The 26,290-nt window shown below is 49.2% G+C and overlaps 2 protein-coding genes across 4 annotated transcripts in view; both read left to right on the top strand.

Moving 5' to 3' along the window:
- The window catches only part of corin (corin, serine peptidase), a 24,947-nt gene extending 12,142 nt beyond the window's left edge, over nucleotides 1-12,805 (top strand). The window contains exons 12-24 of the mRNA XM_081599125.1: nucleotides 956-1,187; nucleotides 1,260-1,402; nucleotides 1,489-1,596; nucleotides 1,668-1,781; nucleotides 2,469-2,579; nucleotides 2,748-2,871; nucleotides 2,992-3,120; nucleotides 5,396-5,445; nucleotides 5,515-5,695; nucleotides 5,772-5,934; nucleotides 6,005-6,113; nucleotides 10,115-10,248; nucleotides 10,317-12,805. Of these exons, the coding sequence (XP_081455251.1) occupies nucleotides 956-1,187; nucleotides 1,260-1,402; nucleotides 1,489-1,596; nucleotides 1,668-1,781; nucleotides 2,469-2,579; nucleotides 2,748-2,871; nucleotides 2,992-3,120; nucleotides 5,396-5,445; nucleotides 5,515-5,695; nucleotides 5,772-5,934; nucleotides 6,005-6,113; nucleotides 10,115-10,248; nucleotides 10,317-10,502 (1,784 nt within the window). The 3' untranslated portion in view covers nucleotides 10,503-12,805. The remainder of the gene's footprint in view (nucleotides 1-955; nucleotides 1,188-1,259; nucleotides 1,403-1,488; nucleotides 1,597-1,667; nucleotides 1,782-2,468; nucleotides 2,580-2,747; nucleotides 2,872-2,991; nucleotides 3,121-5,395; nucleotides 5,446-5,514; nucleotides 5,696-5,771; nucleotides 5,935-6,004; nucleotides 6,114-10,114; nucleotides 10,249-10,316) is intronic.
- An 86-nt stretch (nucleotides 12,806-12,891) lies between these two features.
- LOC103460322 (sodium/hydrogen exchanger 9B2) lies at nucleotides 12,892-26,066 on the top strand. 3 transcript variants are annotated; one of them, XM_081599126.1, is made up of 16 exons: nucleotides 12,892-13,678; nucleotides 14,379-14,420; nucleotides 15,117-15,188; nucleotides 16,513-16,590; nucleotides 17,350-17,437; nucleotides 18,658-18,828; nucleotides 18,910-19,052; nucleotides 19,132-19,259; nucleotides 19,741-19,822; nucleotides 20,448-20,541; nucleotides 20,607-20,713; nucleotides 20,830-20,979; nucleotides 22,948-23,056; nucleotides 23,131-23,267; nucleotides 24,167-24,341; nucleotides 25,354-26,066. In XM_081599126.1, exons 3-16 carry the CDS (start codon nucleotides 15,117-15,119, stop codon nucleotides 25,440-25,442), a joined length of 1,623 nt encoding a protein of 540 aa, XP_081455252.1. In that variant the 5' UTR covers nucleotides 12,892-13,678; nucleotides 14,379-14,420; the 3' UTR covers nucleotides 25,443-26,066. The 3 variants fall into 3 exon arrangements, with proteins under 3 accessions (XP_081455252.1, XP_081455253.1, XP_081455254.1); XM_081599127.1 differs by having other exon boundaries at nucleotides 12,892-14,420; nucleotides 25,357-26,066; XM_081599128.1 differs by lacking the exon at nucleotides 25,354-26,066 and having other exon boundaries at nucleotides 12,892-14,420; nucleotides 23,131-23,296; nucleotides 24,167-24,252.
- Nucleotides 26,067-26,290: the final 224 nt, after the last annotated feature.

Here is a 26,290-nt window from a genome sequence, read left to right as displayed (position 1 = left end):
ATAACTGCAGCCTGTCGCCCCCTGGTGGTTGTCCTGATAACTGCAGTCTGTCTCCCCCTGGTGGTGGTTTTGATAACTGCAGTCTGTCTCCCCCTGGTGGTAGTTTTGATAACTGCAGCCTGTCTCCCCCTGGTGGTCCTGGTAACTGCAGCCTGTCTCCCCCTGGTGGTGGTCCTGGTAGATGCAGCCTGTCTCCCCCTGGTGGTAGTTCTGATAACTGCAGTCTGTCTCCCCTTGGTGGTGGTTCTGATAACTGCAGTCTGTCTCCCCTTGGTGGTGGTTCTGATAACTGCAGTCTGTCTCCCCCTGGTGGTGGTCCTGGTAACTGCAGCCTGTCTCCCCCTGGTGGTGGTCCTGGTAGATGCAGCCTGTCTCCCCCTGGTGGTAGTTTTGATAACTGCAGCCTGTCTCCCCGTGGTGGTAGTTTTGATAACTGCAGCCTGTCTCCCCCTGGTGGTGGTTTTGATAACTGCAGCCTGTCTCCCCCTGGTGGTGGTTTTGATAACTGCAGCCTGTCTCCCCCTGGTGGTGGTTTTGATAACTGCAGCCTGTCTCCCCCTGGTGGTGGTTTTGATAACTGCAGCCTGTCTCCCCCTGGTGGTGGTTTTGATAACTGCAGCCTGTCTCCCCCTGGTGGTAGTTTTGATAACTGCAGCCTGTCTCCCCCTGGTGGTCCTGGTAGCTGCAGCCTGTCTCCCCCTGGTGGTGGTTCTGATAACTGCAGCCTGTCTCCCCCTGGTGGTGGTTCTGGTAACTGCAGCCTGTCTCCCCCTGGTGGTCCTGGTAACTGCAGCCTGTCTCCCCCTGGTGGTGGTTTTGATAACTGCAGCCTGTCTCCCCCTGGTGGTGGTCCTGGTAACTGCAGCCTGTCTCCCCCTGGTGGTGGTTTTGATAACTGCAGCCTGTCTCCCCCTGGTGGTGGGGACTGGTCCTGACTCTGCCCTCTGACCTGCAGCACGCTGTGAGCCCATCACCCTGGAGCTGTGCATGAACCTGCCCTACAACCAGACCAGCTTCCCAAACTTCCTGGGCCACCTGTCCCAGAGAGAGAGCTCCGTGTCCTGGGAGTCGTCCCTGTTCCCGGCGCTGGTCCAGACCGGCTGCTACCAGTACCTCATGTTCTACGCCTGCACCCTGCTGGTCCCTAAGTGCGACCCGCTCAGCCTGCAGAAGGTCCCGCCCTGCAGGTCAGTGGCTGTGTCCGGTGCTACACGGTTAGCGGCGGCTGCAGCTGAGTCCCCCTGTCCTCCGTCCTGCAGGTCGCTGTGCCGCAACGCCAAGGAGAAGTGTGAGTCGGTGCTCGGCATTGTGGGTCTGCAGTGGCCTGAGGACTCCGACTGCAGCCAGTTCCCAGAGGACGGAGGAAACTCCACCTGCCTGCTGCCGGAGGACGGAGTAGACGGTACGGTTTGTCCTGATGATGATGATGAAGATGATGATGAAGATGTCTCATGTAACTCTGATGCTGCTCCGTTGCCATGGTTACAGAGTGCTCCCCCAGCCACTTCAAGTGCCGGTCCGGCCGCTGCGTCCTGGCGACCAAGCGCTGCGATGGACACCTGGACTGTGACGACCACAGCGACGAGGACAACTGTGGTGGGACAGAGTCCCGATGCTGTCCAGCTGTCCTGCTGTCTGTGGTCTGACTGCTGCTGTCTCTGCCTCAGGCTGCTCTGAGCGCGCTCTGTGGGAGTGTCCCGGCAGCACGCTCTGCATCAAGCCCTCCATGATCTGTGACGGGTTCCCAGACTGCCCCCTGCAGGTGGACGAAGCCAACTGCTGTGAGACTGAATCCACTTCATAGTCTCCTGTGACCTTTGAACTTTAAGTTAGGTGCACTGACCTGCTAACGTTCTGCTAATGCTACGCTGCTCTGTATGGTGTTTAGCAGAAAGAAATGCTAAACCAATGCAGTAGTTAGCAGCTGTTTAATTAACAGCCTGGTTGTAAAAGCTTCTGTATAATTCGTATGTCTCTTGTATACTTTCCATTTGCTTAATAAAGTTTCCTAAAAAGAAATTGAACATAAGAAAAGGAACTGCTGGGTAAACAGTTTATCCCCCTTCAAAATAAGAGCATGAATATAAACGTCTGACTATGTGAGGAAGAAGTCAATAACCAAAACTTCAACACAGATGTCAAGTTTTATTTAACTGAACCAGCTAAGTGTGCTAAATGTGTCGGTCAGTAAAATGCTAAAGATTAGCTTAGCTGCTAGCGGATTAGCAGAATGTGGCGACCTCTGACATTTAGTCACACACAGTATCTCTTCATACTGGAGCAGCTAAAGTTCAGCTGTGTTTATGGATAACTTGTGTTTGTGGATAACTTGTTGTGTTTGTGGATGTTTGTGGATAACTTGTTGTGTTTATGGATGTTTGTGGATAACTTGTTGTGTTTTATAGATAACTTGTGTTTGTGGATAACTTGTTTTGTTTATTAATAACTTGTTGTGTTTGTGGGTGCAGCGGTCTGCAGGGACAACGAACTGGCCTGTAACAACCACCAGTGTGTCCACCGCACCCTGTGGTGTGACGGGAGGAGGCACTGCTCCGACAGCTCCGATGAGTGGAACTGTGGTAGGTCACATCTTTATCAGATGATTAATCGATCAGTATATAAACTATACAGAGCTGCAGAGACAAACATGCACTGAGTGAAAGTAGTTGTGTTTAGTGACTGTAGGGGGCGCTGGTGTAATGAACAGCCTTGGCTGATGGGTCCTGTGTTGATCTTGGTCTCTGCAGTCTCTCTGTCGGACCGGTCCGGTTCTGTTCTGACCGTGTTTAAGACGGCAGCAGAGTACCAGGTGTGTGCCGACGAGTGGAACCCGGATCTGAGCAGACTGACCTGCGAGCAGCTGGGACTAGGGTAAGGTTAGTAACGGACCAGACAGAGCCGCGGTTCCCCCAGCTGGACCGGTTCAGCACCGACTCATCGCCATACATGGATCCGTCTGAAGCAGACTAACCGTAAGCAGCTCCTCCTCAGGGCCCCCTCCTCGGTTTCCATGGTACCCGACCAGCCTGGAGCGCCGGCCCGTCGCCGTTGGTTACACGTCCATCCAGACTGGAACCTCAGGAACGGTTCTGCCCTGCAGGCCCGACTGGAGAAGAGAAGGTACCACTGATGAATACTCAGGTTATCCCACAGTGACGTGAAGGAACGGGCTAACGGGTCAGATGGGTTCCTGGTGGGACGGGCTAACGGGTCAGATGGGTTCCTGGTGGAACGGGCTAACGGGTCAGATGGGTTCCTGGTGGAACGGGCTAACGGGTCAGATGGGTTCCTGGTGGGACGGGCTAACGGGTCAGATGGGTTCCTGGTGGAACGGGCTAACGGGTCAGATGGGTTCCTGGTGGGACGGGCTAACGGGTCAGATGGGTTCCTGGTGGAACGGGCTAACGGGTCAGATGGGTTCCTGGTGGAACGGGCTAACGGGTCAGATGGGTTCCTGGTGGGACGGGCTAACGGGTCAGATGGGGTCCTGGTGGAACGGTCTAAAGGGTCAGATGGTTCCTGGTGGGAGGGCTAACGGGTCAGATGGGTTCCTGGTGGGACGGGCTAACGGGTCAGATGGGTTCCTGGTGGGACGGGCTAACGGGTCAGATGGGTTCCTGGTGGGACGGGCTAACGGGTCAGATGGGTTCCTGGTGGGACGGGCTAACGGGTCAGATGGGTTCCTGGTGGGACGGGCTAACGGGTCAGATGGGTTCCTGGTGGGACGGGCTAACGGGTCAGATGGGTTCCTGGTGGGACGGGCTAACGGGTCAGATGGGTTCCTGGTGGAACGGACTAACGGGTCAGATGGGTTCCTGGTGGAACGGGCTAACGGGTCAGATGGGTTCCTGGTGGAACGGACTAACGGGTCAGATGGGGTCCTGGTGGAACGGGCTAACGGGTCAGATGGGTTCCTGGTGGGACGGGCTAACGGGTCAGATGGGTTCCTGGTGGGACGGGCTAACGGGTCAGATGGGTTCCTGGTGGGACGGGCTAACGGGTCAGATGGGTTCCTGGTGGGACGGGCTAACGGGTCAGATGGGTTCCTGGTGGGACGGGCTAACGGGTCAGATGGGTTCCTGGTGGGACGGGCTAACGGGTCAGATCCAGGTGGGATGGGGTAACGGGTCAGATGGGTGCCTGGTGGGACGGGCTAACGGGTCAGATCCAGGTGGGACGGGCTAACGGGTCAGATGGGTTCCTGGTGGGACGGGCTAACGGGTCAGATGGGTTCCTGGTGGAACGGGCTAACGGGTCAGATGGGTTCCTGGTGGAACGGGCTAACGGGTCAGATGGGTTCCTGGTGGGACGGGCTAACGGGTCAGATGGGTTCCTGGTGGGACGGGCTAACGGGTCAGATGGGTTCCTGGTGGAACGGGCTAACGGGTCAGATGGGTTCCTGGTGGAACGGGCTAACGGGTCAGATGGGTTCCTGGTGGGACGGGCTAACGGGTCAGATGGGTTCCTGGTGGGACGTAAACTGTGATTTATTCTTTTCACTTCAGCAAACAATGATTTTAATCCATGAAAATCTATATGGTTAGGGGGTTAGTGTTATCACAATATCATCTCTTTTAGAGTCGAGTTATCCCGGACAAGCCCCCAGTTTATGTAAAACACAACAACCTGGGGGCTCGTCCGGGATCCACTCATGTTATAAATCCTCTGGTTTCTGTCTGGATTCTAATAATATTTTCTATAAAAACACAGAAAATCGACAGTCAGTTAAATCAGATCTGATTAGTTCAGTTCTGGTTCTGTTTTAGATTTTAAAAGGTATAAGTTTTACCATGACGACACACATGACACACAGCTCTACATTATGATGTCGACAAGTGACCTTTGACCCCATCTGAATGAACGCTAAGACAGATAAATGTGAGGATGAGACCAAACCTTTACACCTGAAGAGGAAAAAAAACTAAAGTTATCTTTGGACCTAAAGAGGAGCGATCTAGATTATACATCTAAAGTTATAGATCTGGAGTTGTAGATCTAGATAATAGATTTATACTTATAGATCTGGAGTTAGAGATCTAGAGTTTTAAACCTAGAGTTTTAGATCTAGAGTCATAGATCTGGAGTTGTGGAGTTGTGGTCTGGAGTTGTAGATCTAGAGTTGTATATCTAGAGTCAGTTATTACAGGTAGAAACTAGAGATCAGGTCCAGAATCTGGGAGCAGTGATGACCTCTGACCTGAGCCACATAAAGACAGTTCCAATGCCGGCCTTCCATCATCTCCAGGATCCTCCTGTAATCTGGAACCAACTCCCAGTAAACTGCAGAGCTGCTGAAACACTGAGCTGCTGCAGACTGAATCGTTTCTGTAGATCTATAATGACCAGGTCCGGTTGGTTTCCTCTGTGTCTCACCGCTGTCTGCCGCCCCCTGCAGCCACGCCTGCCACTCCAGGAGGAGAGTTTCGGTCCGATGCTCCAGAGCAGGTAACCCGTCTCCTGCAGGGTGATTCTGACCCGAGGTCCGTCCTGACGTTGACCCTCTGTCGCCATCAGAGTGCGGTCTGCGTCCGGCGCTCCGCCCTCACAGGAAGAAGCGGATCCTGGGGGGCCGGGTGTCCAGGCGCGGGGCGTGGCCCTGGCAGTGCTCGCTGCAGAGCGGTCAGAGCGGACACGTGTGCGGCTGCGTGCTCATCGCCCGGCGCTGGGCTCTGACGGTGGCTCACTGCTTCGAGGGGTGAGAGGCCGGCTCCGTGTCTGGGGGGGTTCTGGCGTCTGATCCCAGCTCATCTGGACCCGGTTCTGTCCACCAGGAGGGAGAGCGCAGAGCTGTGGAAGGTGGTTCTGGGCCTGACCAACCTGGACCACCCCGGCGCCCACAGTCAGACCCGCAGCGTTCGCTCCATCGTCGTCCACCCGCGCTACAACCGGGCGGTGGTGGACTACGACATCAGCGTGGTGCAGCTGGACTCTGAGGTCAGAGCCCGCAGAACCGCTGCGACCCGGACGGAGACGGCCGGTTCTGATTGGTTCTGGCTCCTTGCAGGTGGAGGAGACGGCCCACGTCAGGCCGGTGTGTCTGCCCCGACCGGGGCAGCTGCCCACGCCGGACTCCTACTGCTACATCACCGGCTGGGGTCACATGGGCAACCGGAGTGAGTAGAGGCTGGTCGCCATGGCGACGAGGTCATCAGACAGGGAGCAGGACGCCGGGAACGCCGGGAACGCAGAACCTCAGATATACACACTGTAGATATACGTAGACATACACAGACTAGATATTCACTGAGTATTTAGATGAGGATTCATTAACCAGGACTAAAGCAGTGAAGGTCATGACCCCTGACCCTATGGGTCAATAATTAACCTGGAGTTTCTTCAGTCACACAGTCAGGATTTTATCAGAACCAAACCGACCCGTTGGATCCTCAGACCTCGGTTCTGATGACCCGTTTGGTCCTCAGGTTCTGATGTTTCCCTCCAGGCAGATTCTCTATCAGCTTCAGGTTCACATTTTATAAAACCCACATTATAATAACATGAGGACAAAAACAGGTCCAGCTGATCTGAGTCCAACGGTCAGAGCCTCTGTCCCAAAACGTCTCTGTCCCCAAAACGTCTCTGTCCCCAAAACGTCTCTGTCCCCAAAACGTCTCTGTCCCCAAAACGTCTGTCCCCAAAACGTGTCTGTCCCCAAAACGTGTCTGTCCCAAAACGTCTCTGTCCCCAAAACGTCTCTGTCCCAAAACGTCTCTGTCCCAAAACGTCTCTGTCCCCAAAACGTCTCTGTCCCAAAACGTCTCTGTCCCCAAAACGTCTCTGTCCCAAAACGTCTCTGTCCCAAAACGTCTCTGTCCCCAAAACGTCTCTGTCCCCAAAACGTCTCTGTCCCCAAAACGTCTCTGTCCCAAAACGTCTCTGTCCCAAAACGTCTCTGTCCCCAAAACGTCTCTGTCCCCAAAACGTCTCTGTCCCAAAACGTCTCTGTCTCCAAAACGTCTCTGTCCCCAAAACGTCTCTGTCCCAAAACGTCTCTGTCTCCAAAACGTGTCTGTCCCAAAACGTCTCTGTCCCAAAACGTCTGTCCCCAAAACGTCTCTGTCCCAAAACGTCTCTGTCCCAAAACGTCTCTGTCCCCAAAACGTGTCTGTCCCCAAAACGTCTCTGTCCCCAAAACGTCTCTGTCCCCAAAACGTGTCTGTCCCCAAAACGTCTCTGTCCCCAAAACGTCTCTGTCCCAAAACGTCTCTGTCCCAAAATGTCTCTGTCCCCAAAACGTCTCTGTCCCCAAAACGTCTCTGTCCCCAAAACGTCTCTGTCCCAAAACGTCTCTGTCCCAAAACGTGTCTGTCCCAAAACGTCTCTGTCCCAGAACGTCTCTGTCCCAAAACGTCTCTGTCCCAGAACGTCTCTGTCCCAAAACGTCTCTGTCCCAGAACGTGTCTGTCCCAGAACGTGTCTGTCCCAGAACGTGTCTGTCCCAGAACGTGTCTGTCCCAGAACGTCTCTGTCCCAGAACGTGTCTGTCCCAGAACGTGTCTGTCCCAGAACGTGTCTGTCCCAAAATGTCTCTGTGTTCCTGTAGTTTAAACTTCATGACTGATTCTCCTCTGATCCTCCAGGAGTTAATTTTTCCCTTCCTGCGTTTCTCTTCTTTTCTCCGTTTCTGTTCCGAACTTTATATTGAATCATTTTGTGGCTCTCAGCCTGGTATCAGAACCAGCCGAGTCCAAACTCCTTCATCAGAATCTTTCCCTCATTTTGTTCTGACCAAAGGGCTCATATTAAAAAACATTATAAATTTAAACCCATTATTTTCTGCTGAGGAAACGTCTCTCCGTCTTCATACTTTCTCTAATATCTCCAGATTAAACGTAAAACTTTCATATTTATTAGATTTAAATGTTTCCTGTCTGGTTGATCTGCTGCTTTTCTAAAGAAAATATTTGATCTTATTGTTGCATCTTTATTTGTTGGGTTTGCAGATCAGCATCAGTAAATATTAATCTTTAAATGCAGATTATTCTGTTTCCATGTTACTGATCAGATTCAAACTATTAATATTTCAGTCATGTTGATGTAAACATGGATCATTTTCTCTGTCAGAGACCAAAACAGCAGCAGAGACGTTATTATAACATCTTTAATAAACTGATAATCAACATGTTTATCAGCAGCAGCTTGTTTTCATCCCGACGTTCATCAGATGATGACATGGCAGCTTGTTTTCCTCTGCTTGTTTTTCTGCTCTGTGGTTTTACATCTGATCTGAACAGGAAACGGAGGAGAGCAGCTTCACTCAGTTTAATGTTCCCACTTAATGTTCCCACTTAATGTTCCCACTTAATGTTCCCACGTCACTTTATTCAGTTTAATGTTCCCACGTCACTTTATTCAGTTTAATGTTCCCACGTCACTTTATTCAGTTTCATGTTCCCACGTCACTTTATTCAGACAAACCACCAGTTAAACGTCTTCCTGTCCCTGTGGAGTTTCTCCTCCTTCAGGTTCTTTGTTTCTCCTCATGTTTCAGTGAAGCAGCAGACAGGAAACCTTTCAGCTCAAGCCTGTAGATAACGGAGTTTCCTGATTGCCCCTGAACGCCTCACGCTGTGTTTTCGCCCCTGAACGCCTCACGCTGTGTTTTCGCCCCTGAACGCCTCACGCTGTGTTTTCGCCCCTGAACGCCTCACGCTGTGTTTTCGCCCCTGAACGCCTCACGCTGTGTTTTCGCCCCTGAACGCCTCATACTGTGTTTTCGCCCCTGAACGCCTCATACTGTGTTTTCGCCCCTGAACTCCTCACGCTGTGTTTTGCCCCTGAACGCCTCACGCTGTGTTTTGCCCCTGAACGCCTCACGCTGTGTTTTTCCCCTGAACGCCTCACGCTGTGTTTTTCCCCTGAACTCCTCACGCTGTGTTTTTCCCCTGAACGCCTCACGCTGTGTTTTGCCCCTGAACTCCTCACGCTGTGTTTTTCCCCTGAACTCCTCACGCTGTGTTTTTCCCCTGAACGCCTCACGCTGTGTTTTTCCCCTGAACTCCTCACGCTGTGTTTTTCCCCTGAACGCCTCACGCTGTGTTTTTCCCCTGAACTCCTCACGCTGTGTTTTTCCCCTGAACGCCTCACGCTGTGTTTTTCCCCTGAACTCCTCACGCTGTGTTTTTCCCCTGAACGCCTCACGCTGTGTTTTTGCCCTGAACGCCTCACGCTGTGTTTTTGCCCCTGAACTCCTCACGCTGTGTTTTCGCCCCTGAACGCCTCACGCTGTGTTTTTCCCCTGAACTCCTCACGCTGTGTTTTGCCCCTGAACTCCTCACGCTGTGTTTTGCCCCTGAACTCCTCACGCTGTGTTTTGCCCCTGAACTCCTCACGCTGTGTTTTTCCCCTGAACGCCTCACGCTGTGTTTTGCCCCTGAACGCCTCACGCTGTGTTTTTCCCCTTAACGCCTCACGCTGTGTTTTTCCCCTGAACTCCTCACGCTGTATTTTTCCCCTGAACGCCTCACGCTGTGTTTTTCCCCTGAACTCCTCACGCTGTGTTTTGCCCCTGAACTCCTCACGCTGTGTTTTGCCCCTGAACTCCTCACGCTGTGTTTTGCCCCTGAACTCCTCACGCTGTGTTTTGCCCCTGAACTCCTCACGCTGTGTTTTTCCCCTGAACGCCTCACGCTGTGTTTTTCCCCTGAACGCCTCACGCTGTGTTTTTCCCCTGAACTCCTCACGCTGTGTTTTTCCCCTGAACGCCTCACGCTGTGTTTTGCCCCTGAACTCCTCACGCTGTGTTTTTCCCCTGAACTCCTCACGCTGTGTTTTGCCCCTGAACGCCTCACGCTGTGTTTTGCCCCTGAACTCCTCACGCTGTGTTTTTCCCCTGAACTCCTCACGCTGTGTTTTGCCCCTGAACTCCTCACGCTGTGTTTTGCCCCTGAACGCCTCACGCTGTGTTTTCGCCCCTGAACGCCTCACGCTGTGTTTTCGCCCCTGAACGCCTCACGCTGTGTTTTCGCCCCTGAACGCCTCACGCTGTGTTTTCGCCCCTGAACGCCTCACGCTGTGTTTTCGCCCCTGAACGCCTCACGCTGTGTTTTCGCCCCTGAACGCCTCACGCTGTGTTTTCGCCCCTGAACGCCTCACGCTGTGTTTTCGCCCTCAGTGCCCTTCAAGCTGCAGGAAGGCGAGGTCCGCATCATCTCCATGGCGCAGTGCCAGTCCTACTTTGACATGAAGACCATAACTCCCAGGATGCTTTGCGCCGGCTACGAAGCAGGAACCGTGGACTCCTGCATGGTACCAGGTGCTGTCAGTGTGGTCAGTTGTGGGTCAGAACCGCCTGTAGAACCGGCTGTGTGTTTCAGGGCGACAGCGGCGGCCCGCTGGTGTGTGAGGAAGAGGAGGGTGAGGGCTGGACGCTCTTCGGCCTGACGTCCTGGGGCAGCGTCTGCTTCAGCAAGGTGCTGGGACCCGGCGTCTACAGCAACGTGACCCACTTCACGGCCTGGATCCAGCAGCAGATCTACGTCCACAGCTTCCTGCCCGACTGACGCCGCAGGAAGTGATGTCACTGACTGTGCCTGATCCACAGAACCTCTGCATCCGTCCCACTGGACCTCCTCGTGTTTTCATTTCAACCAGATGGGTCCCACTTCTTTCATTTTCAAATTAAGAGCCTTTTCCTCGTTCAAAACATCCTGAAGGTTTTCATTCATGTTTATTTGATTTATGTTGTTTGTTGTGTTTCAGCTGCTGATCCTGAAACTGTTTGTTTCCAGTTAAGTCAAAACTAAAATCTTTATTTTTATAAATGTAAACTTGTTTAAAGTCCAGCATCAACGTCTCTGGGGTGTTTAAACTGTAAATTATTTCAAACAGAAACTCGGAGGGAAAAACCTCCATTTACACCTGGAGGATCTTTTAACAGGAAATTTTATTTCTTATGATTTTTTTATGATTTTTCCAGAAAATCTCAAGTGATCAGAAACGACTTCCCGTCTCTTCCGACTCGGGTGCCTGAAATTTTCTCCATTTCAGGTTGTTTGCTGAAATCTGACTGTAATTGAACAACGTTAATCACTGAGGACTCAACTTCCCACAATGCTTCACTCTGCAATCAAAGCTCAACCATCCTGTTGTCTGTTGATTAATGAAATGAAAACATTTCTAATTTAAAAACTGTTTTGAAAATCATGTGAATATTTGATGATTTTAGCTAATTAAGCATCTTTACATGAACATAATGACATTTAAACAGTTATGAATGAAACCGACAGGCAGAAACGTTGAAGAAATTTACATCTTTCTACACAAATATGTTAATATAGTTTATCTAAAATATTCATATTTTATCATATAACCAAGAGCAAAAAGACAGTAAAACCTGTTTATTAGTAACTTTATGTATCAGGAGAAATGTAAACAAATATTAACAGTAAATTAGCTAATTATTGCAGTAAAATCATATTTTTCTGTATTTCATTTATAAATATATCACTAACATGAAAACGATTCTCTGTGATGTGAAGCACAGATGTAGCACACCGACGCCATATTCCTGTTTTATATGAAGGCTAGCTCTGTTAGCAAAGCTCTGTTAGTGTTAGCTTTGTTAGCATTAGCTCTGTTAGCACTAGCTCCGTTAGTGTAGCTCTGTTAGCACTAGCTCTGTTAGTGTAGCTCTGTTAGCGTAGCTTTGTTAGCACTAGCTCTGTTAGTGTAGCTCTGTTAGCATTAGCCGTGTTTGTGTAGCTTTGTTAAAACCAATAGATTTATTTTATTCATAATCATTAATTAAGGTTTAATGTGTTCACAAACAGAATAACTAAATGAAAATGAACATGTTTAATTTTATCTGAGCGTAAGTTTTTAATGCAACTAGCTTGATGCTAATAATTAGTTTTAGTAGGAAAAATGGACTCATCTTTACATTTTCATTGAAAACATCTTCAGTCATAAAGCCAGAAGTTATAACAGTTTTAAACAGCACAATTTATTATTTTGGCACAAATGAACCCAAATAAAGGAAATCAGTTTATCTGACTGACGGTTAAAATTATCATTTTTAGTTACAAATATTTAAAGTATTTATTCCATAAATACATTAAAGGCATGTTTGGTGATAAAATCCATAATCAGACATGAAAACAGCTGATCTGCTGCTAATGAAGTTTAGTTTTAGTTTGTTCTGGTAAATATTCATCTTTTTGCTGAAATTTTGTTACCAGACTTGGTAAAGTTTTGGGTTCTGGACTCGAGTGGATGCTGAATGTTTCCGACCATCCAGAACATTCAGAACATCCAGAACATTCAGAACATCCAGAACATTCAGAACATCCAGAACATTCAGAACATCCAGAACAACCAGAACATCCAGAACATCCAGAACAACCAGAACATCCAGAACATCCAGAACATCCAGAACATCCAGAACATCCAGAACAACCAGAACATCCAGAACAACCAGAACATCCAGAACATCCAGAACATCCAGAACAACCAGAACATCCAGAACATCCAGAACAACCAGAACAACCAGAACATTCCTTTGCTGTTTGGGTTTCTACAGTGTTTTCTACAGCTTTTTGTATGTTGAGTTTCTCACAGGTGTGTGTGTGTGTGTTTATCCGTGTGTGTTTTTTTCCATGTGTGTTTATCCGTGTGTGTTTTTTTCCATGTGTGTTTATCCGTGTGTGTGAGATCATCCAGTCACGCGTTCAGGTCGTGTTTTGCCTCTTGTTTCGGCCCTGATCAGTTTGTTGCCATGACGACCAGGTGATCTGCTGCCTGTGGTGTTTTGGTGAATATTTGCTTGTATTTTGTGTTTCTGGCTCTAATAAAAGGCTTGACTCACCGTCTGTCTGCACATCTTTCCACTTCCTCTCCACACAGGAAGGAACCAGCAGCTTTTTATAGCCGGATCCGACTGAAGATGTGTCAGAAATATTATTACCACTGACATACAGCATCATGTTACACTCCAGGGATCCTGTCGGTTTATTGAACTACAACAATCAGGAGTTTGTCTCATCTTAATGTTACACATTTTATTTAAATAATATATTTAATCTGATAGATTTAAAATGTATCACAGGACCCATGAGGACAGAGAACATGAGGGAGAAACAGGAAACGCATCATCCTGGTTCTGGTCCAAAACGTTTTGGTGCCTCAAGATGTTCTGACCTGCAGATGGAGCTCGACCTCTGACCTGCAGCAGATGTTTGGTTTCCTGGAGGTTTCATTCTCTGGTCATTAATCTTGATCTCTGCTTCTGTGTCCATGTTTTTCTACTGATGGTCTGAGGTTCTGCCGGGTCAGCAGGTCCGTCTCTGATTCAACCTTATAATGACTTTGATATTTCTGGGTCGATCCAGAACCACGGGCCGAGTGGTTGAATCAGGTCCAGAAACCGTTTCAGATCTGTGGTGTAGCTACTTCTGGAACAGTCCAGACCCAGTCCAGACCCGGTACAGTTGGATCGGCGCCTCATCCTGATCAAGCTCTGGGCGACGGTGGGCAGTAAGAACCAGGAGGAACCAGGTGACCCGGCCAGGTGGAGGAGGTTCTGGAGAACCACTGGACCTGCGCCTGGTGCTGACCCAGACACGGAGCGGTTCTGCTGACGTCAGCAGCTCTGAGCTCAGCCAGGAAAACCTGCCATTATGGAGGCTGTTTGTCTGCAGGCGGCCATTAATACTGAGGACTGAGAAGTAACAAATACCAGGTGTGTTGAGAGGTGGCATTTAGAGAGAGCCGACACAACGGGCCGTAGCGGCTGCTGGCACACACACACACACACTCACATGTTATTCATACACACACGCACACATGCTGCTGGCACACACACACACACACACACACATGCTGCTGGCACACACACACACACATGCTGCTGGCACACACACATGCTGCTGGCACACACACACTCACATGCTGCTGGCACACACACTCACATGCTATTCATACACACACACATGCTGCTCATGCACACAATGCTCATACACACACACACTCACACACACATATATGCTTGGCTATCTTCGTGGGGACTTTCCATTGACTTCCATTCATTTCTACAGCCTAACTCTAACCAACCCAAACTCAATTCTCACCTTAGTCCTAACTCTGACCCCTGACCCTAAAACAGGGTTTCCCTTTGTGGGGACCAGGCTTCGGTCCCACAAGGAGCAACTGGTCCCCATAACGTAGTGTCAGGCAAATCGTCCCCACAAGGTATTACAAACGTGCGCGCACACACACACACACACAGGTTGCTCACACACACTCTCCCTCTCTCTCTCTGGCTTGTCCGTCTCTCATTCTCTCTCTCCCTCCCTCACTCTCCCTCTCTCGTCCCTCTCTCTCTCTCTACCTCCCTCTCTCTCTCTTCCTCTCCCTCTCTCGTCCCTCTCTCTCTGACTCAGTCTTCCTCTCGTCTCGCTTCCAGACGCATCAAACCAGCAAAGGTAAGAAAACAGAAAAACTCCTGAAATATTTAAACTATTATATAGAGGAAAATCAGGTAAATTTTAATCTGAATAAAACTCGACATTAATTCTGTTTCGCTGCTGAAATATGAAATTTAAAGGAAAATCAACAAATTAAAATCTAATTCAGCTTCATTTTATTTTATTTTAATACAAAATGAATCAAATTAGTCACAATATCAACACAAAGTCAGTTTTATAACTTTGTAAACTTTTATTTTACAAGCAATAACTGAGTTTTACACATTTATCTCATTTTTTGCTGGAGTTTTTGGTAAATTTATAAACTTTTTGCTTATAAAAACATTTTTATTAAGACGTGTTTTGTTCTGGTTCTGATTAAATGGGTTTTGTGGTTCTGAAATGTGATATTTTTATTCTGATCTTTAAAAACATCCTGACCCGTTTCACTGAAAGGTCCAGAAGAACCTGGAGAACATTAAAATACAGAAATTAATTATTTAATACAAGAATTACAGGATTAAACTTTATCAGAACATTTTGGACCTCAGGAACCGATCTGCTCTCTACCGGGTCCAGTTTGGACTTTCAAAGTCTGACAGGAACCAGGAACAAAAACCATTCAGAACCAGTCAGTCCAGTAAAACCCATCAGAACCAGGTTCTGGTTCTGGTTCATTCCGGCTGAGGTCCAAACTGCCCGCTTGTGTTTCAGATGATGGATGAAGAAGCTACGAAGCGCTACGTCCGGCCCACAGAGGACGGGCCGCACCAGAACCCAGCTGAGGTAAAACCCGAATCCACCAGAACCCTGAAGCCCCGCCCACCACCGGAACCGGCTGTTGCCATGACAACAGCAGCTTCACTGCGTTCCTGATTGGTCAGAAGTGACAGTTAAAGTTTATGAAGTTAAAGCAACAGAAACTGAATTTACTCCTGAAACATTTAATGAAAACATGAATCAGTTATAAAATGTTAAAATCAGGATAATAATTTTACCTGAAATGTTTCATTAGTTACATGTTTTAATTTGCATAAAGAAATAACATATCTGCAAATGTTCAGTTTGGATCCTGATGAGTTAAACTGGTTAAACTGGTTAAACTGGATTCAGACCAGTTAGTTTAACATCAGTGATTTTTTCCAATAATGACGTCATAAAGTCACAGCTGGTAGTTTGTCCACCAGGGGGCGCCAGCGTCTCATTTGACTTTATGAATAAAACGATCTGAATGTTGGGCATAAATAACAACTTAATGACCAATTAATAAATTATACAATAATAAATAAACAGGAATTATTTACATTTCTGTAAAAACGTTTGTTTCTCCTCAGTAGGTTCATGAAAAACGATAAAATGAAATAAATTTGATATTTTAAAACACATCTGAATAAAACCCCATGAGTAAAATGAGCTTTTAAGGCAACTAAAATAAACAGTGTGGATGAATCCAGGTTTATTAATCCATCAGTTCAGTCAGACATTAATAACAGATCCCAGAATCCTGAGCTGCGGATGGGATTTATAGATCACCAGATCTATAGATCTATAGATCACCAGATTCTGTCCTGAATCTGCACAGTTCACCTGAAGCTCCATAAAACAATTAAACTTAAAGTCAGTTGTCTGTGGATCCGCTTCAGGACGGAGTCCAGGTCTGACCTGAGCAGAGAGATGAGAGGCTCAGCTGGCTGAGAGAAACGGACCGGAGAACCCAAACCGAATGAAACCACAAACCCGAATGAAACTAGAAAACCAGAAAACTAGAAAACCTAGAAAACCAGAAAACCTAGAAAACTAGAAAACCAGAAAACCTAGAAAACCAGAAAACTAGAAAACCAAAACCCATGAACCCAGAACACGACCAGCTCACATTCCTCCATGTCCCACTTTCCTCTCAGCTCTTCAGTTTAACTGGTTCTACAGCCTGCAGGTCCGGTTCACCAGTCTGGACCCGTTCAGAACCTGCTGGGTTCTAGAGAATCTCCATCATGTTTCACCACCAGAACCAAAGTCCAACATTACTGACACACACACACACACACACACACACACACACACACACACACACACACACACACACCCGCTCACTGACTGTCTGTGTGTCCAGAGTAAAGCTCAAGGTCACCAGGAGGAGAGAGAGATCAGCGTTCTGCCACGCAGGAGGACGGACGAGGACGAGGACAAGGTGAGACAGCTGGGGACATTTAGAGGACATCTGGATCCTTCGGTTCAGAAAAGTTCAGACGATCCATGAAACCAGAATTTATTCTACAGTCAGGAGTTTCTGCTTTTTCATAAAAATCATCATTAGACATTGTTTTCATATTTAGTATTGATACCAGAACAGTCTGATCATCAGGAGGACGGTGTCCTCTGGTGGGGACAGTCCTGACTGTGTCCTCAGGTGGGGACAGTCCTGACTGTGTCCTCTGGTGGGGACGGTCCTGACTGTGTCCTCAGGTGGGGACAGTCCTGACTGTGTCCTCTGGTGGGGACGGTCCTGACTGTGTCCTCAGGTGGGGACAGTCCTGACTGTGTCCTCTGGAGGACGGTCCTGACTGTGTCCTCAGGTGGGGACAGTCCTGACTGTGTCCTCTAGAGGACGGTCCTGACTGTGTCCTCAGGTGGGGACAGTCCTGACTGTGTCCTCTAGAGGACGGTCCATTTTCTACTGCAGTTCTTTGGGTTTTCTGTTTGCTCCCAGGCTGGATGTGAAGTTGGGTTGGACATGTTGGACATGTCTAAATGTCCAACATGTCTCCACTGGATCACTGACCAGATTTTCTGGTTTTACAGTCAAACTGTTTCTAAATGCGATATGATTATTGATTATCTATCTGAACCTCCTTCAGGCTCAGATTCATTTAAATTTATTTCAGTTAAAGTCAGAAGACAAAGTCCAGCTGGATGTCAGTCTGTTGTCTCTGTCCCTGTCTGTCCTCAGATGAGGACGTTGGACTCGTCTTCGTCCTGCTGGGTCAGAGTGAAGGATCGACGTCCAATTGGTTTCCTCAACTTGCTGCTAACCAAAGGTAAAAACACCTGGACCGTAAAACAGCTACCAGCCGCACTAACCAGCTCCGATCGACTGTAGGGGCTATGACATCACAATGATCAATAAATCAGCTGATTGATAAAAATCAGGCTGATCATTCTGATGAAGGCTTCATGATCCAGTTCATTTATGGTTTCTGGTTTTATTTTATTTATTTAAAATATCTTCTAGTTTGAGGTTTAAAAGTTTTTTACAAAGTTAAAGTTTTTAGATCTTTCAGAGAGAAAACTTGTTACTGAAGGATTATCATTATGTTACTTAAAAATCAATAATATTATCGTTTATCACAGATAATCATTGATCATCCAGTAAAACCCCTTCAGTTTGTTAAAACTCATATTTTACTGTTTCTGTCGGTTAAAGTGCTGATCAAGCTTCATTTTCACCAGTTCAGGTTTTACTTCCTTCTGTTTCTGCCGTTTCATTTCCTGACAGTTTGTCTCTGATAAAGTTTCTCTGAGCTGCTGACAGAAACCGATGAGTTATTTTACTGTTGTAGACAGAAACAAACAGCAGAGCCTCATTTTCATTCTCACCACTGCAGAAACATTAAACCTCCAATGAAACGATCAGTTTTAAATCTGTTCATTTATTTAACTTGAACAGAAAAAGTTCTTCAGGTTTTCACGATTTTCTGGTTTTGATAAAATCCTAAAATCCTCATCATAATTATCTGTTCAGTTTTAAACCTTTTGGTGTTTTTGAAGGTTTGAATTAAATAGATAAGAAAATAAAGTTTTATTCAGACAGCAGTGACTCTGGTTCTGTTGTTACGTTTCATTTATTGGACTTGTTTGTTTTAATCCTTTATAATTTGTTCATTTTCCTCCAGGATGATAAATATTATTGTTTCAATGGGATTATAATATTTATCTGAAGGATGAAAAGCTTCTTTACATTTTCTGCTAATGTTTAATATTTGCTCTTGTTGCAGTTATTTGTATGAAATAAGTTACTTATGTTATAAATCCATAATGTTATAAATATAATAAACATCCATAATGTTGTAAATGTGGTTGGCTCTGCTGTTAATCAGTAATAATTTAATGTTATAAATGTGATTGGTAATAATTTGGGGTTAAACATGTCAGCCGTTCCTCCTGCTGCTGGGCTCCAGGTTAAATCCTCCTGACTGACTCGGTTCTGACCGTGTCGGGTCTCTGACTCGGTTCTGACCGTGTCGGGTCTCTGCCGCAGCGTTCCTGCTGGTTCTGCTGTTTGGAACCGTCTGGTCCATAACGGGTCAGGAGTGTCTTCCCGGAGGGAATCTGTTTGGGATCGTGGTCCTGTTCATCTGCTCCGTTCTGGGAGGGAAGCTGCTCGGTCTGATCCATCTGCCCACACTGCCCCCCTTCCCTCCACTGCTGGGTGAGCCCACCACTGCCCGGTTCTGGCCCTGACCGGTCCCTACTGGGCCGGCGGCGCCGTCCTGACTGTGTGTGTTTGCAGGAATGCTGCTGGCCGGCCTGCTGCTGCGTAACGTCCCATATGTCGGCGCCGCCGTCTTCATCAGCCCCCACTGGTCTGCAGCGCTGAGGAACGTGGCCCTGTCCGTCATCCTGACCAGAGCCGGCCTGGGCCTCGACCCATCGGTACCGCCATCAGAACCGCCCTGACCCGTTTCCGTTCAGCCCGGGTCGCCCTCAGCTGTCGGTGTGTGTGTCCCTGCAGGCGCTGCGCCGCCTCAAAGCGGTGTGTGTGCGTGTGGCGGTGGGGCCCTGCGTGCTGGAGGCCTGCGTCGTCGCCGTGGTTTCTCACTTCCTGTTGCACCTGCCCTGGATCTGGGGCTTCATCCTGGGGTAAAACACACACACAGACACACACAGAGGCACACACACACACACACGCACACACACACGCACACACATGTCCCAACCTGCTGTGGCGCTGTTGAGCATTAACTCTACACACTCGCACACACTTATGTCCCCTCTTGGCAAAAGTTTTAAAAATTTTCCAGATGGTTTTTTTTAACATGTTTTAAACTTGATTTAGAGCAGGTGCAAGAGGGGCCCTGCTCTAAATCAAAAGTCGAAAGAGTTTAAAAAATTTTCAGATTGTTTTTAACTTGATTTAGAGCATGGCCAAGAGGGGACCTAAAAAATGTCCCCTCTTGGCCGGAGGGTCCCCTGTTGGTGAGTGTAAAACGACACGAATGTCCCCTGTTGGATAGGATCGTAAACGCACACACACACACACACACACACACACACACACACACACACACACACACACACACACACACACACACACAGATCTGAACCGCTGTGTGTTTTGCAGCTTCGTTCTGGCCGCCGTGTCTCCGGCGGTCGTTGTTCCATCGATGCTGCTGCTGCAGAGGGAAGGATACGGCGTGGAGAAGGTAACGGCCTGGTTCTGAACACGTCGACCCAACCAGAACATGTCCAACAGAACCTCTAGGTTCAACATCTACAGAGAAACCAGTTCATCAGCGTCACAAACATCCCAGACCGCTGGTTCCTTTTTAAACTTCCTCTGGTTCCTGACATCACAGGAACCTTAAGCTCAGCCGGGTCCAAACTTCCTCTGGTTCCTGACATCAAAGGAACCTTAAGCTCAGCCGGGTCCAAACGTCCTCCCCAACAGCTGCTCTCTCCCAGAAGGTGAATCCTCTTCCATGGCAGGAAGGACTTTAGACTCTGGTTACTGTCATGAAACAACCAGAAACCTTTAGGACCAAACGTCTTCTGCTCTCTCTGAGCTGTTAGCTAGTGACCCATCCAATCCCTCGGGTTTGGGTCGGGTGCTGCTCACCTGGACCCGCCTGCAGCAGGTAAACACTGCCGGGTTCAGGCTGTCCAGGGGACACATCCTCAGGAGGCAGCAGGAATGAACTGGACCCAGAGCTGTTGATAGACGATCCAATGGGGAACCAGTAGAACCTGGACGATCCGATGGGGAACCAGTAGAACCTGGAGCCAGCAGGTCCGGTTCCTATGCGGTGCTGAGGTTCTGTCTCCTTCCAGGGAATCCCGACGCTGCTGATGGCTGCTGGCAGCTTTGATGACATCCTGGCCATCACTGGATTCTCCACCTGCCTGGGAATCGCCTTTTCCACGGGTCAGACCCGGTTCCTGTAGCGTTCTGCTCGGTTCTGCTGTTTTCTGAACCCGTCTGTTGTCCAGGTTCCACCTGGATGAACATCCTCAAGGGTCTGCTGGAGGTGGTGGGTGGAGTCGGAGCCGGGCTGGTGCTGGGTCTGCTGCTGTGCCTCTTCCCCAGCAGTGACCAGGTCCGTCGTCCTCAGAAACATCCCGTTACATCATCATCATCATCCCGTTACATCATCATCATCCCGTTACATCATCATCAGAAACGGAGGCTGTGAGGCTGTCTGTGTCCCTGCAGGAGGACCTGGTGCTCCGCAGGACGCTCCTGCTGGTGGGGTTCTCCGTGTTCTCCGTCTTCTTCAGCCATGTTGTTGGCTTCGCCGGCGCCGGCGGCCTCTGTACGCTGGTGCTCTCCTTCCTGGCTGCTCTGGGCTGGAAAACGGACAAGGTGACCAACGTCCAGGATGTTTATCTCCTCTGCAGCCTCCGACGCTGACAGAGGAGGAAACACTGCCGATAATCCGACAAAGCTAATGTTTTGTTCAGATTTACCTAAATACGTTTAACCAAATACATTTAAAAGCCGTTTTGTAAACTTTCAGTTGTTCAGTTTTGGCTATCTGCTGTTTTATTCGTGCTTTTATTTTGAAGGGGGTGAAGTGTTGCAGTGCAGTGAACAATGTTTACTCTCTACCCAGAATGCACAGCTGCAGTAAACAGTCTCTGATGTCCTGCATGCTTTCTGACAGAAGGGTCTTATGATAGTCAGTTAGCATAAATCAGCAGCAGAGACGATTAAAACCAGGAGTGAAAGAAGCTCAAACTGGTCAGGAAGATGGAAAATGTCACCTGTAGGGGGCGCTATGCTGTAAAGTGTCATTGGGCTGCCATTATGGGGGAAGTTAGCGCTTTAGCATTAGCTATTGCTAAATACTGTGCAATAGCTTTAGCATTGGTGTAGCTCCTGTTTAGGGTTAGTGCAGCTAGCTCTGTAGTTAGCGGTTCCTACCTCTGAATACTGACGTCACCTTGTTGTGACCTTTAACCCTGGAGTCTCTTCATCCCTGGAGCTAAAGTTAACGTATCTCCACCTCCTGATGCTCCACAGGAAGAAACAATGGAAGTAAAAGTGTTGGAATAAAAGATAAAACAGATACAAGATCAAACCTTCCCAGTGTCCCCAGTCAGCTCCACCCACTCAGCTCCACTCAGCTCCACCCATTCAGCTCCATCCATTCAGCTCCACCCACTTAGCTCCACCCACTCAGCTCCACCCATTCCGCTGCCCACTCAGCTCCACTCAGCTCCACCCATTCAGCTCCGCCCCCTCAGCTCCACCCACTCAGCAGCTCCACCCATTCAGCTCCGCCCACTCAGCTCCACCCACTCAGCTCCACTCAGCTCCACCCATTCAGCTCCGCCCACTCAGCTCCGCCCACTCAGCTCCACCCATTCAGCTCCGCCCACTCAGCTCCGCCCACTCAGCTCCGCCCACTCAGCTCCACCCACTCAGCTCCGCCCACTCAGCTCCACCCAGTCAGCTCCTCCCAGTCAGCTCCACCCACTCAGCTCCTCCCACTCAGCTTCACTCAGCTCCACCCACTCAGCTCCTCCCACTCAGCTCCTCCCACTCAGCTCCTCCCACTCAGCTTCACTCAGCTCCACCCACTCAGCTCCGCCCACTCAGCTCCACCCACTCAGCTCCACCCACTCAGCTCCTCCCAGTCAGCTCCTCCCAGTCAGCTCCACCCACTCAGCTCCTCCCACTCAGCTCCACCCACTCAGCTCCGCCCACTCAGCTCCACCCACTCAGCTCCACCCACTCAGCCCCACCCACTCAGCTCCACCCACTCAGCTCCACCCAGTCAGCTCCACCCACTCAGCTCCGCCCACTCAGCTCCACCCAGTCAGCTCCTCCCAGTCAGCTCCACCCACTCAGCTCCACCCACTCAGCTCCTCCCACTCAGCTCCTCCCACTCAGCTTCACTCAGCTCCACCCACTCAGCTCCTCCCACTCAGCTCCTCCCACTCAGCTCCTCCCACTCAGCTTCACTCAGCTCCACCCACTCAGCTCCGCCCACTCAGCTCCACCCACTCAGCTCCGCCCACTCAGCTCCACCCACTCAGCTCCTCCCACTCAGCTCCACCCACTCAGCTCCGCCCACTCAGCTCCACCCATTCAGCTCCACCCACTCAGCTCCTCCCACTCAGCTCCACCCACTCAGCTCCACCCACTCAGCTCCACCCACTCAGCTCCGCCCACTCAGCTCCGCCCACTCAGCTCCACCCACTCAGCTCCACCCACTCAGCTCCACCCACTCAGCTCCACCCACTCAGCTCCGCCCACTCAGCTCCACCCACTCAGCTCCACCCACTCAGCTCCACTCAGCTCCACCCAGTAACTGACTGTCTCCAGGCTCCGGTGGCAGCCATGGTCGGTCGCTGTTGGGACGTTTTCCAGCCGCTCCTGTTTGGTCTGATTGGAGCTGAGATCACCGTCACGTCCCTCAACCCCGGCACTGTGGGTAAGAACGCTCAGGGTCACGGCGGCCATGTTTCTGATCCGCCCAGCTTCGCCTGACTTCCTGTTTCCTGTCAGGGCTGGGCGTGGCCTGCATCCTGATTGGTCTGCTGGTCCGCCTTCTCGCCACCTTCCTGCTGGTCCATCTCGGAGGTTTCGCCCTGAAGGAGAAGCTCTTCATCGCCGTGGCCTGGCTGCCTAAAGCCACCGTTCAGGTCTGATGGCGTCCAACCAGCCGACTCAGGTCACTGACCTCTGACCTCTGCTGGGACAGACGGTTTTATATAAAGTCACAATAAAATACATTTATCAGACGTTGGAGAGAAACCAGGGTCAGATTCAGATCAATCGACTGATTGATCAACTGATCGACACTTTGGCTGCAGACGGAAAATATCAGAAATATTTTCATTATAAATATTTAACGATATTTTCATGATGTTGGTGATGAACCTGAAATGTAGACAGAGAAAATCTGAACCCTCTGCAGTGACCGTGACCTCTTGACCCCCACATCCAAACAACACACAAGTTTGGTCCACCAGAACCGGTCTGGTCCATCAGAACCAGTCTGGTCCATCAGAACCGGTCTGGTCCATCAGAACCAGTCTGGTCCATCAGAACCATCAGAACCGGTCTGGTCCATCAGAACCACCAGAACCGGTCTGGTCCATCAGAACCGGTCTGGTTTATCAGAACCAGTCTGGTCCATCAGAACCAGTCTGGTCCATCAGAACCATCAGAACTGGTCTGGTCCATCAGAACCAGTCTGGTCCATCAGAACCGGTCTGGTCCATCAGAACCAGTCTGGTCCACCAGAACCGGTCTGGTTTATCAGAACCAGTCTGGTCCATCAGAACCAGTCTGGTCCATCAGAACCATCAGAACTGGTCTGGTCCATCAGAACCAGTCTGGTCCATCAGAACCAGTCTGGTCCACCAGAACCGGTCTGGTCCATCAGAACCGGTCTGGTCCACCAGAACCACCAGAACCGGTCTGGTCCATCAGAACCGGTCTGGTCCACCAGAACCACCAGAACCGGTCTGGTCCACCAGAGCCAGTCTGGTCCACCAGAACCGGTCTGGTCCGGTCTAACCGTCCCTCTGTCCTCCAGGCGGCGATCGGCTCCAAGGCGTTGGACCTGGCGCGGGACGAAGGCGATGAGACCTTGATCCAGTTTGGTCTGGACGTGCTAACGCTAGCGGTGCTAGCTATCCTGATCACGGCTCCCATCGGGGCGCTGGGGATTGGACTGGCTGGTCCGCGCCTCCTGGCCCGACAGGTCAAAGGTCAGCTCACAGTCTGGAGGTTTTTACTGAACCCGAAGGACGACCCGGTCCAGTGGTTCTGGTGTGACTGGACCTTGAACTGTGAAGCTCCTTCAGGTGCTTCAGGGAACCTGATGAGAAGGTCAATCCAAGGTCAGGGGGTCAGAACCACAAAAACCTTCAGGATTGGACTGAAACGTCCTTCAGAACCAGCAGAAGGTCCAGTCGGGTTTTATTCAGCTGGAATGAGTCCAACTGGAAAACCATTGATTATGTACCAAACAGTGGTGGCTACACTAATGCTAACAGCGGCGCTAACTGTCTTTAGCACTTTAGCTAATTTTAAAAATGTTTAGTGCGCTAACTTTATGCTAAATTCATTTTTCCAGATGTTCTTGTCTGTTTTGTAAACCTGCAGTTGCATTTCCTCTCCTCACTTTATCCACCCAGTGATGTTTATTCTGTACCCAGAATGCATTTCTGTTTAAAATCCACCTGTGTGCTTTCTGACCAAACTCCCGCCATCATCAGGTAGATAAAATCAGCAACAGAGTGAAAAACTCAACGAAACGACGAGAAGAACCACTTCCTGAACCCGTTCAGGTGTAATGACACATCTGAGCCTGTAGAGGGAGACATACGGCTTCCAGCACATGTTGGGTAGCTCATGAATTTAGTGATTTAGCTTCCCCTAAATGCCATGTTGGTATAGAGTTCAGCGTTAGCATCTGCTACGTGTCTTAGCATTAGCTTCCTTTAAACATGCTGGTGTAGCACTTTAGCATTAGCTCCCACTAAATACGATGTTAATAAACTGCTTTAGCATTAGCAGAACTAATGTTTATGATTAGCGCTTTAGGGTTAGCATAGCTAACCTTTTAGCTAGCAGCCCACCTTTGTACGCTGGTTCCAGGGTTCTGACCTCTGACCTCTGACCATCAGTTCCTCCGCTGCTCTGAATCAAACCAGTGAATCTTCATCATCATCATCATCATCTTCTTCAGGATGTTTACGTTGTTTTCTCTAAACCCAGCAGGTGAGACGGAGAGGGAAGCCCCGCCCACCAGCCCTGACGCACCTGCTGAGGAAAAGAGTCACGTGATCACTGAGAGCAAAGTGTGACGGTTCTGACCGGTCCAACCGATCGGAACCAGCCCAGTTCTCCCAGCAGGACAAACCCATCCGAAGTTTTGACATGTTGGATAAAACAGAAACAAAAATCTCCTCATGTTCCTGGATGTTTTCTTCTTTATGTTTAATTTTTATTGTTTTCTTTATATAAAGATTTATTCTGCTCTCAGTAAAAAATTACTAATAATTTGAGCACATTTAGTGTTTATTATTGGATGTTTTTAACTTTATTTTTATTATTTCTGCTGAGGATAAGAAATGAACTTTGTTACTGATGACAGGAAACAGTTTTATTGTGAAGGGAACTACAGGAAGTGGAGTCGCTCTGCGGTCAGGCTGAGGCTGAAGCTGCAGGCGTCTACAGGAACCGATTCTGGGTCAGAACCTCTCCGTCCACCAGACCAACACCTCCTCATTTAAAACACCCTGAGATCAGAACCGGGTCAAACTGGTACCATGTTGAGTAAAACCAGGCAGGAGGACTGAGGCTGTTGGGAGAGGGAGGTCCACCAGAACCAGCTCCTCCTACCAGGTTCTGTGTGAAACCAAAGTTCTGCTTTTGTAACCAGAACTGGACCTTTGATGCTGCAGCAATAAAAACTGAATTTAATCTAATCTGACCAGTTATTTTTTACAGTGCAACATTAACCTGACCTTCGCTTCATTTATTATTCATAACCAAAAAGAAACGATGCTCTCAGAAACACAGCAGGTAGTTGGTACCCATGAGGTTCTGCCGCCCACAGAACCGGGCCAGGCTGCGGTTTGGGCCGAACCGTCTGCTGCAGCTCATCACATCCTTCATTCTCCTGTAAACATCAGAACTGAACCGTCGGACC

This window comes from Poecilia reticulata, chromosome 18 (assembly GCF_904066995.2).
Source record: "Poecilia reticulata chromosome 18, P_reticulata-male-v2, whole genome shotgun sequence".
Lineage (NCBI taxonomy): Eukaryota > Metazoa > Chordata > Actinopteri > Cyprinodontiformes > Poeciliidae > Poecilia > Poecilia reticulata.
This window is presented reverse-complemented; position numbering and strand designations above follow the sequence as displayed.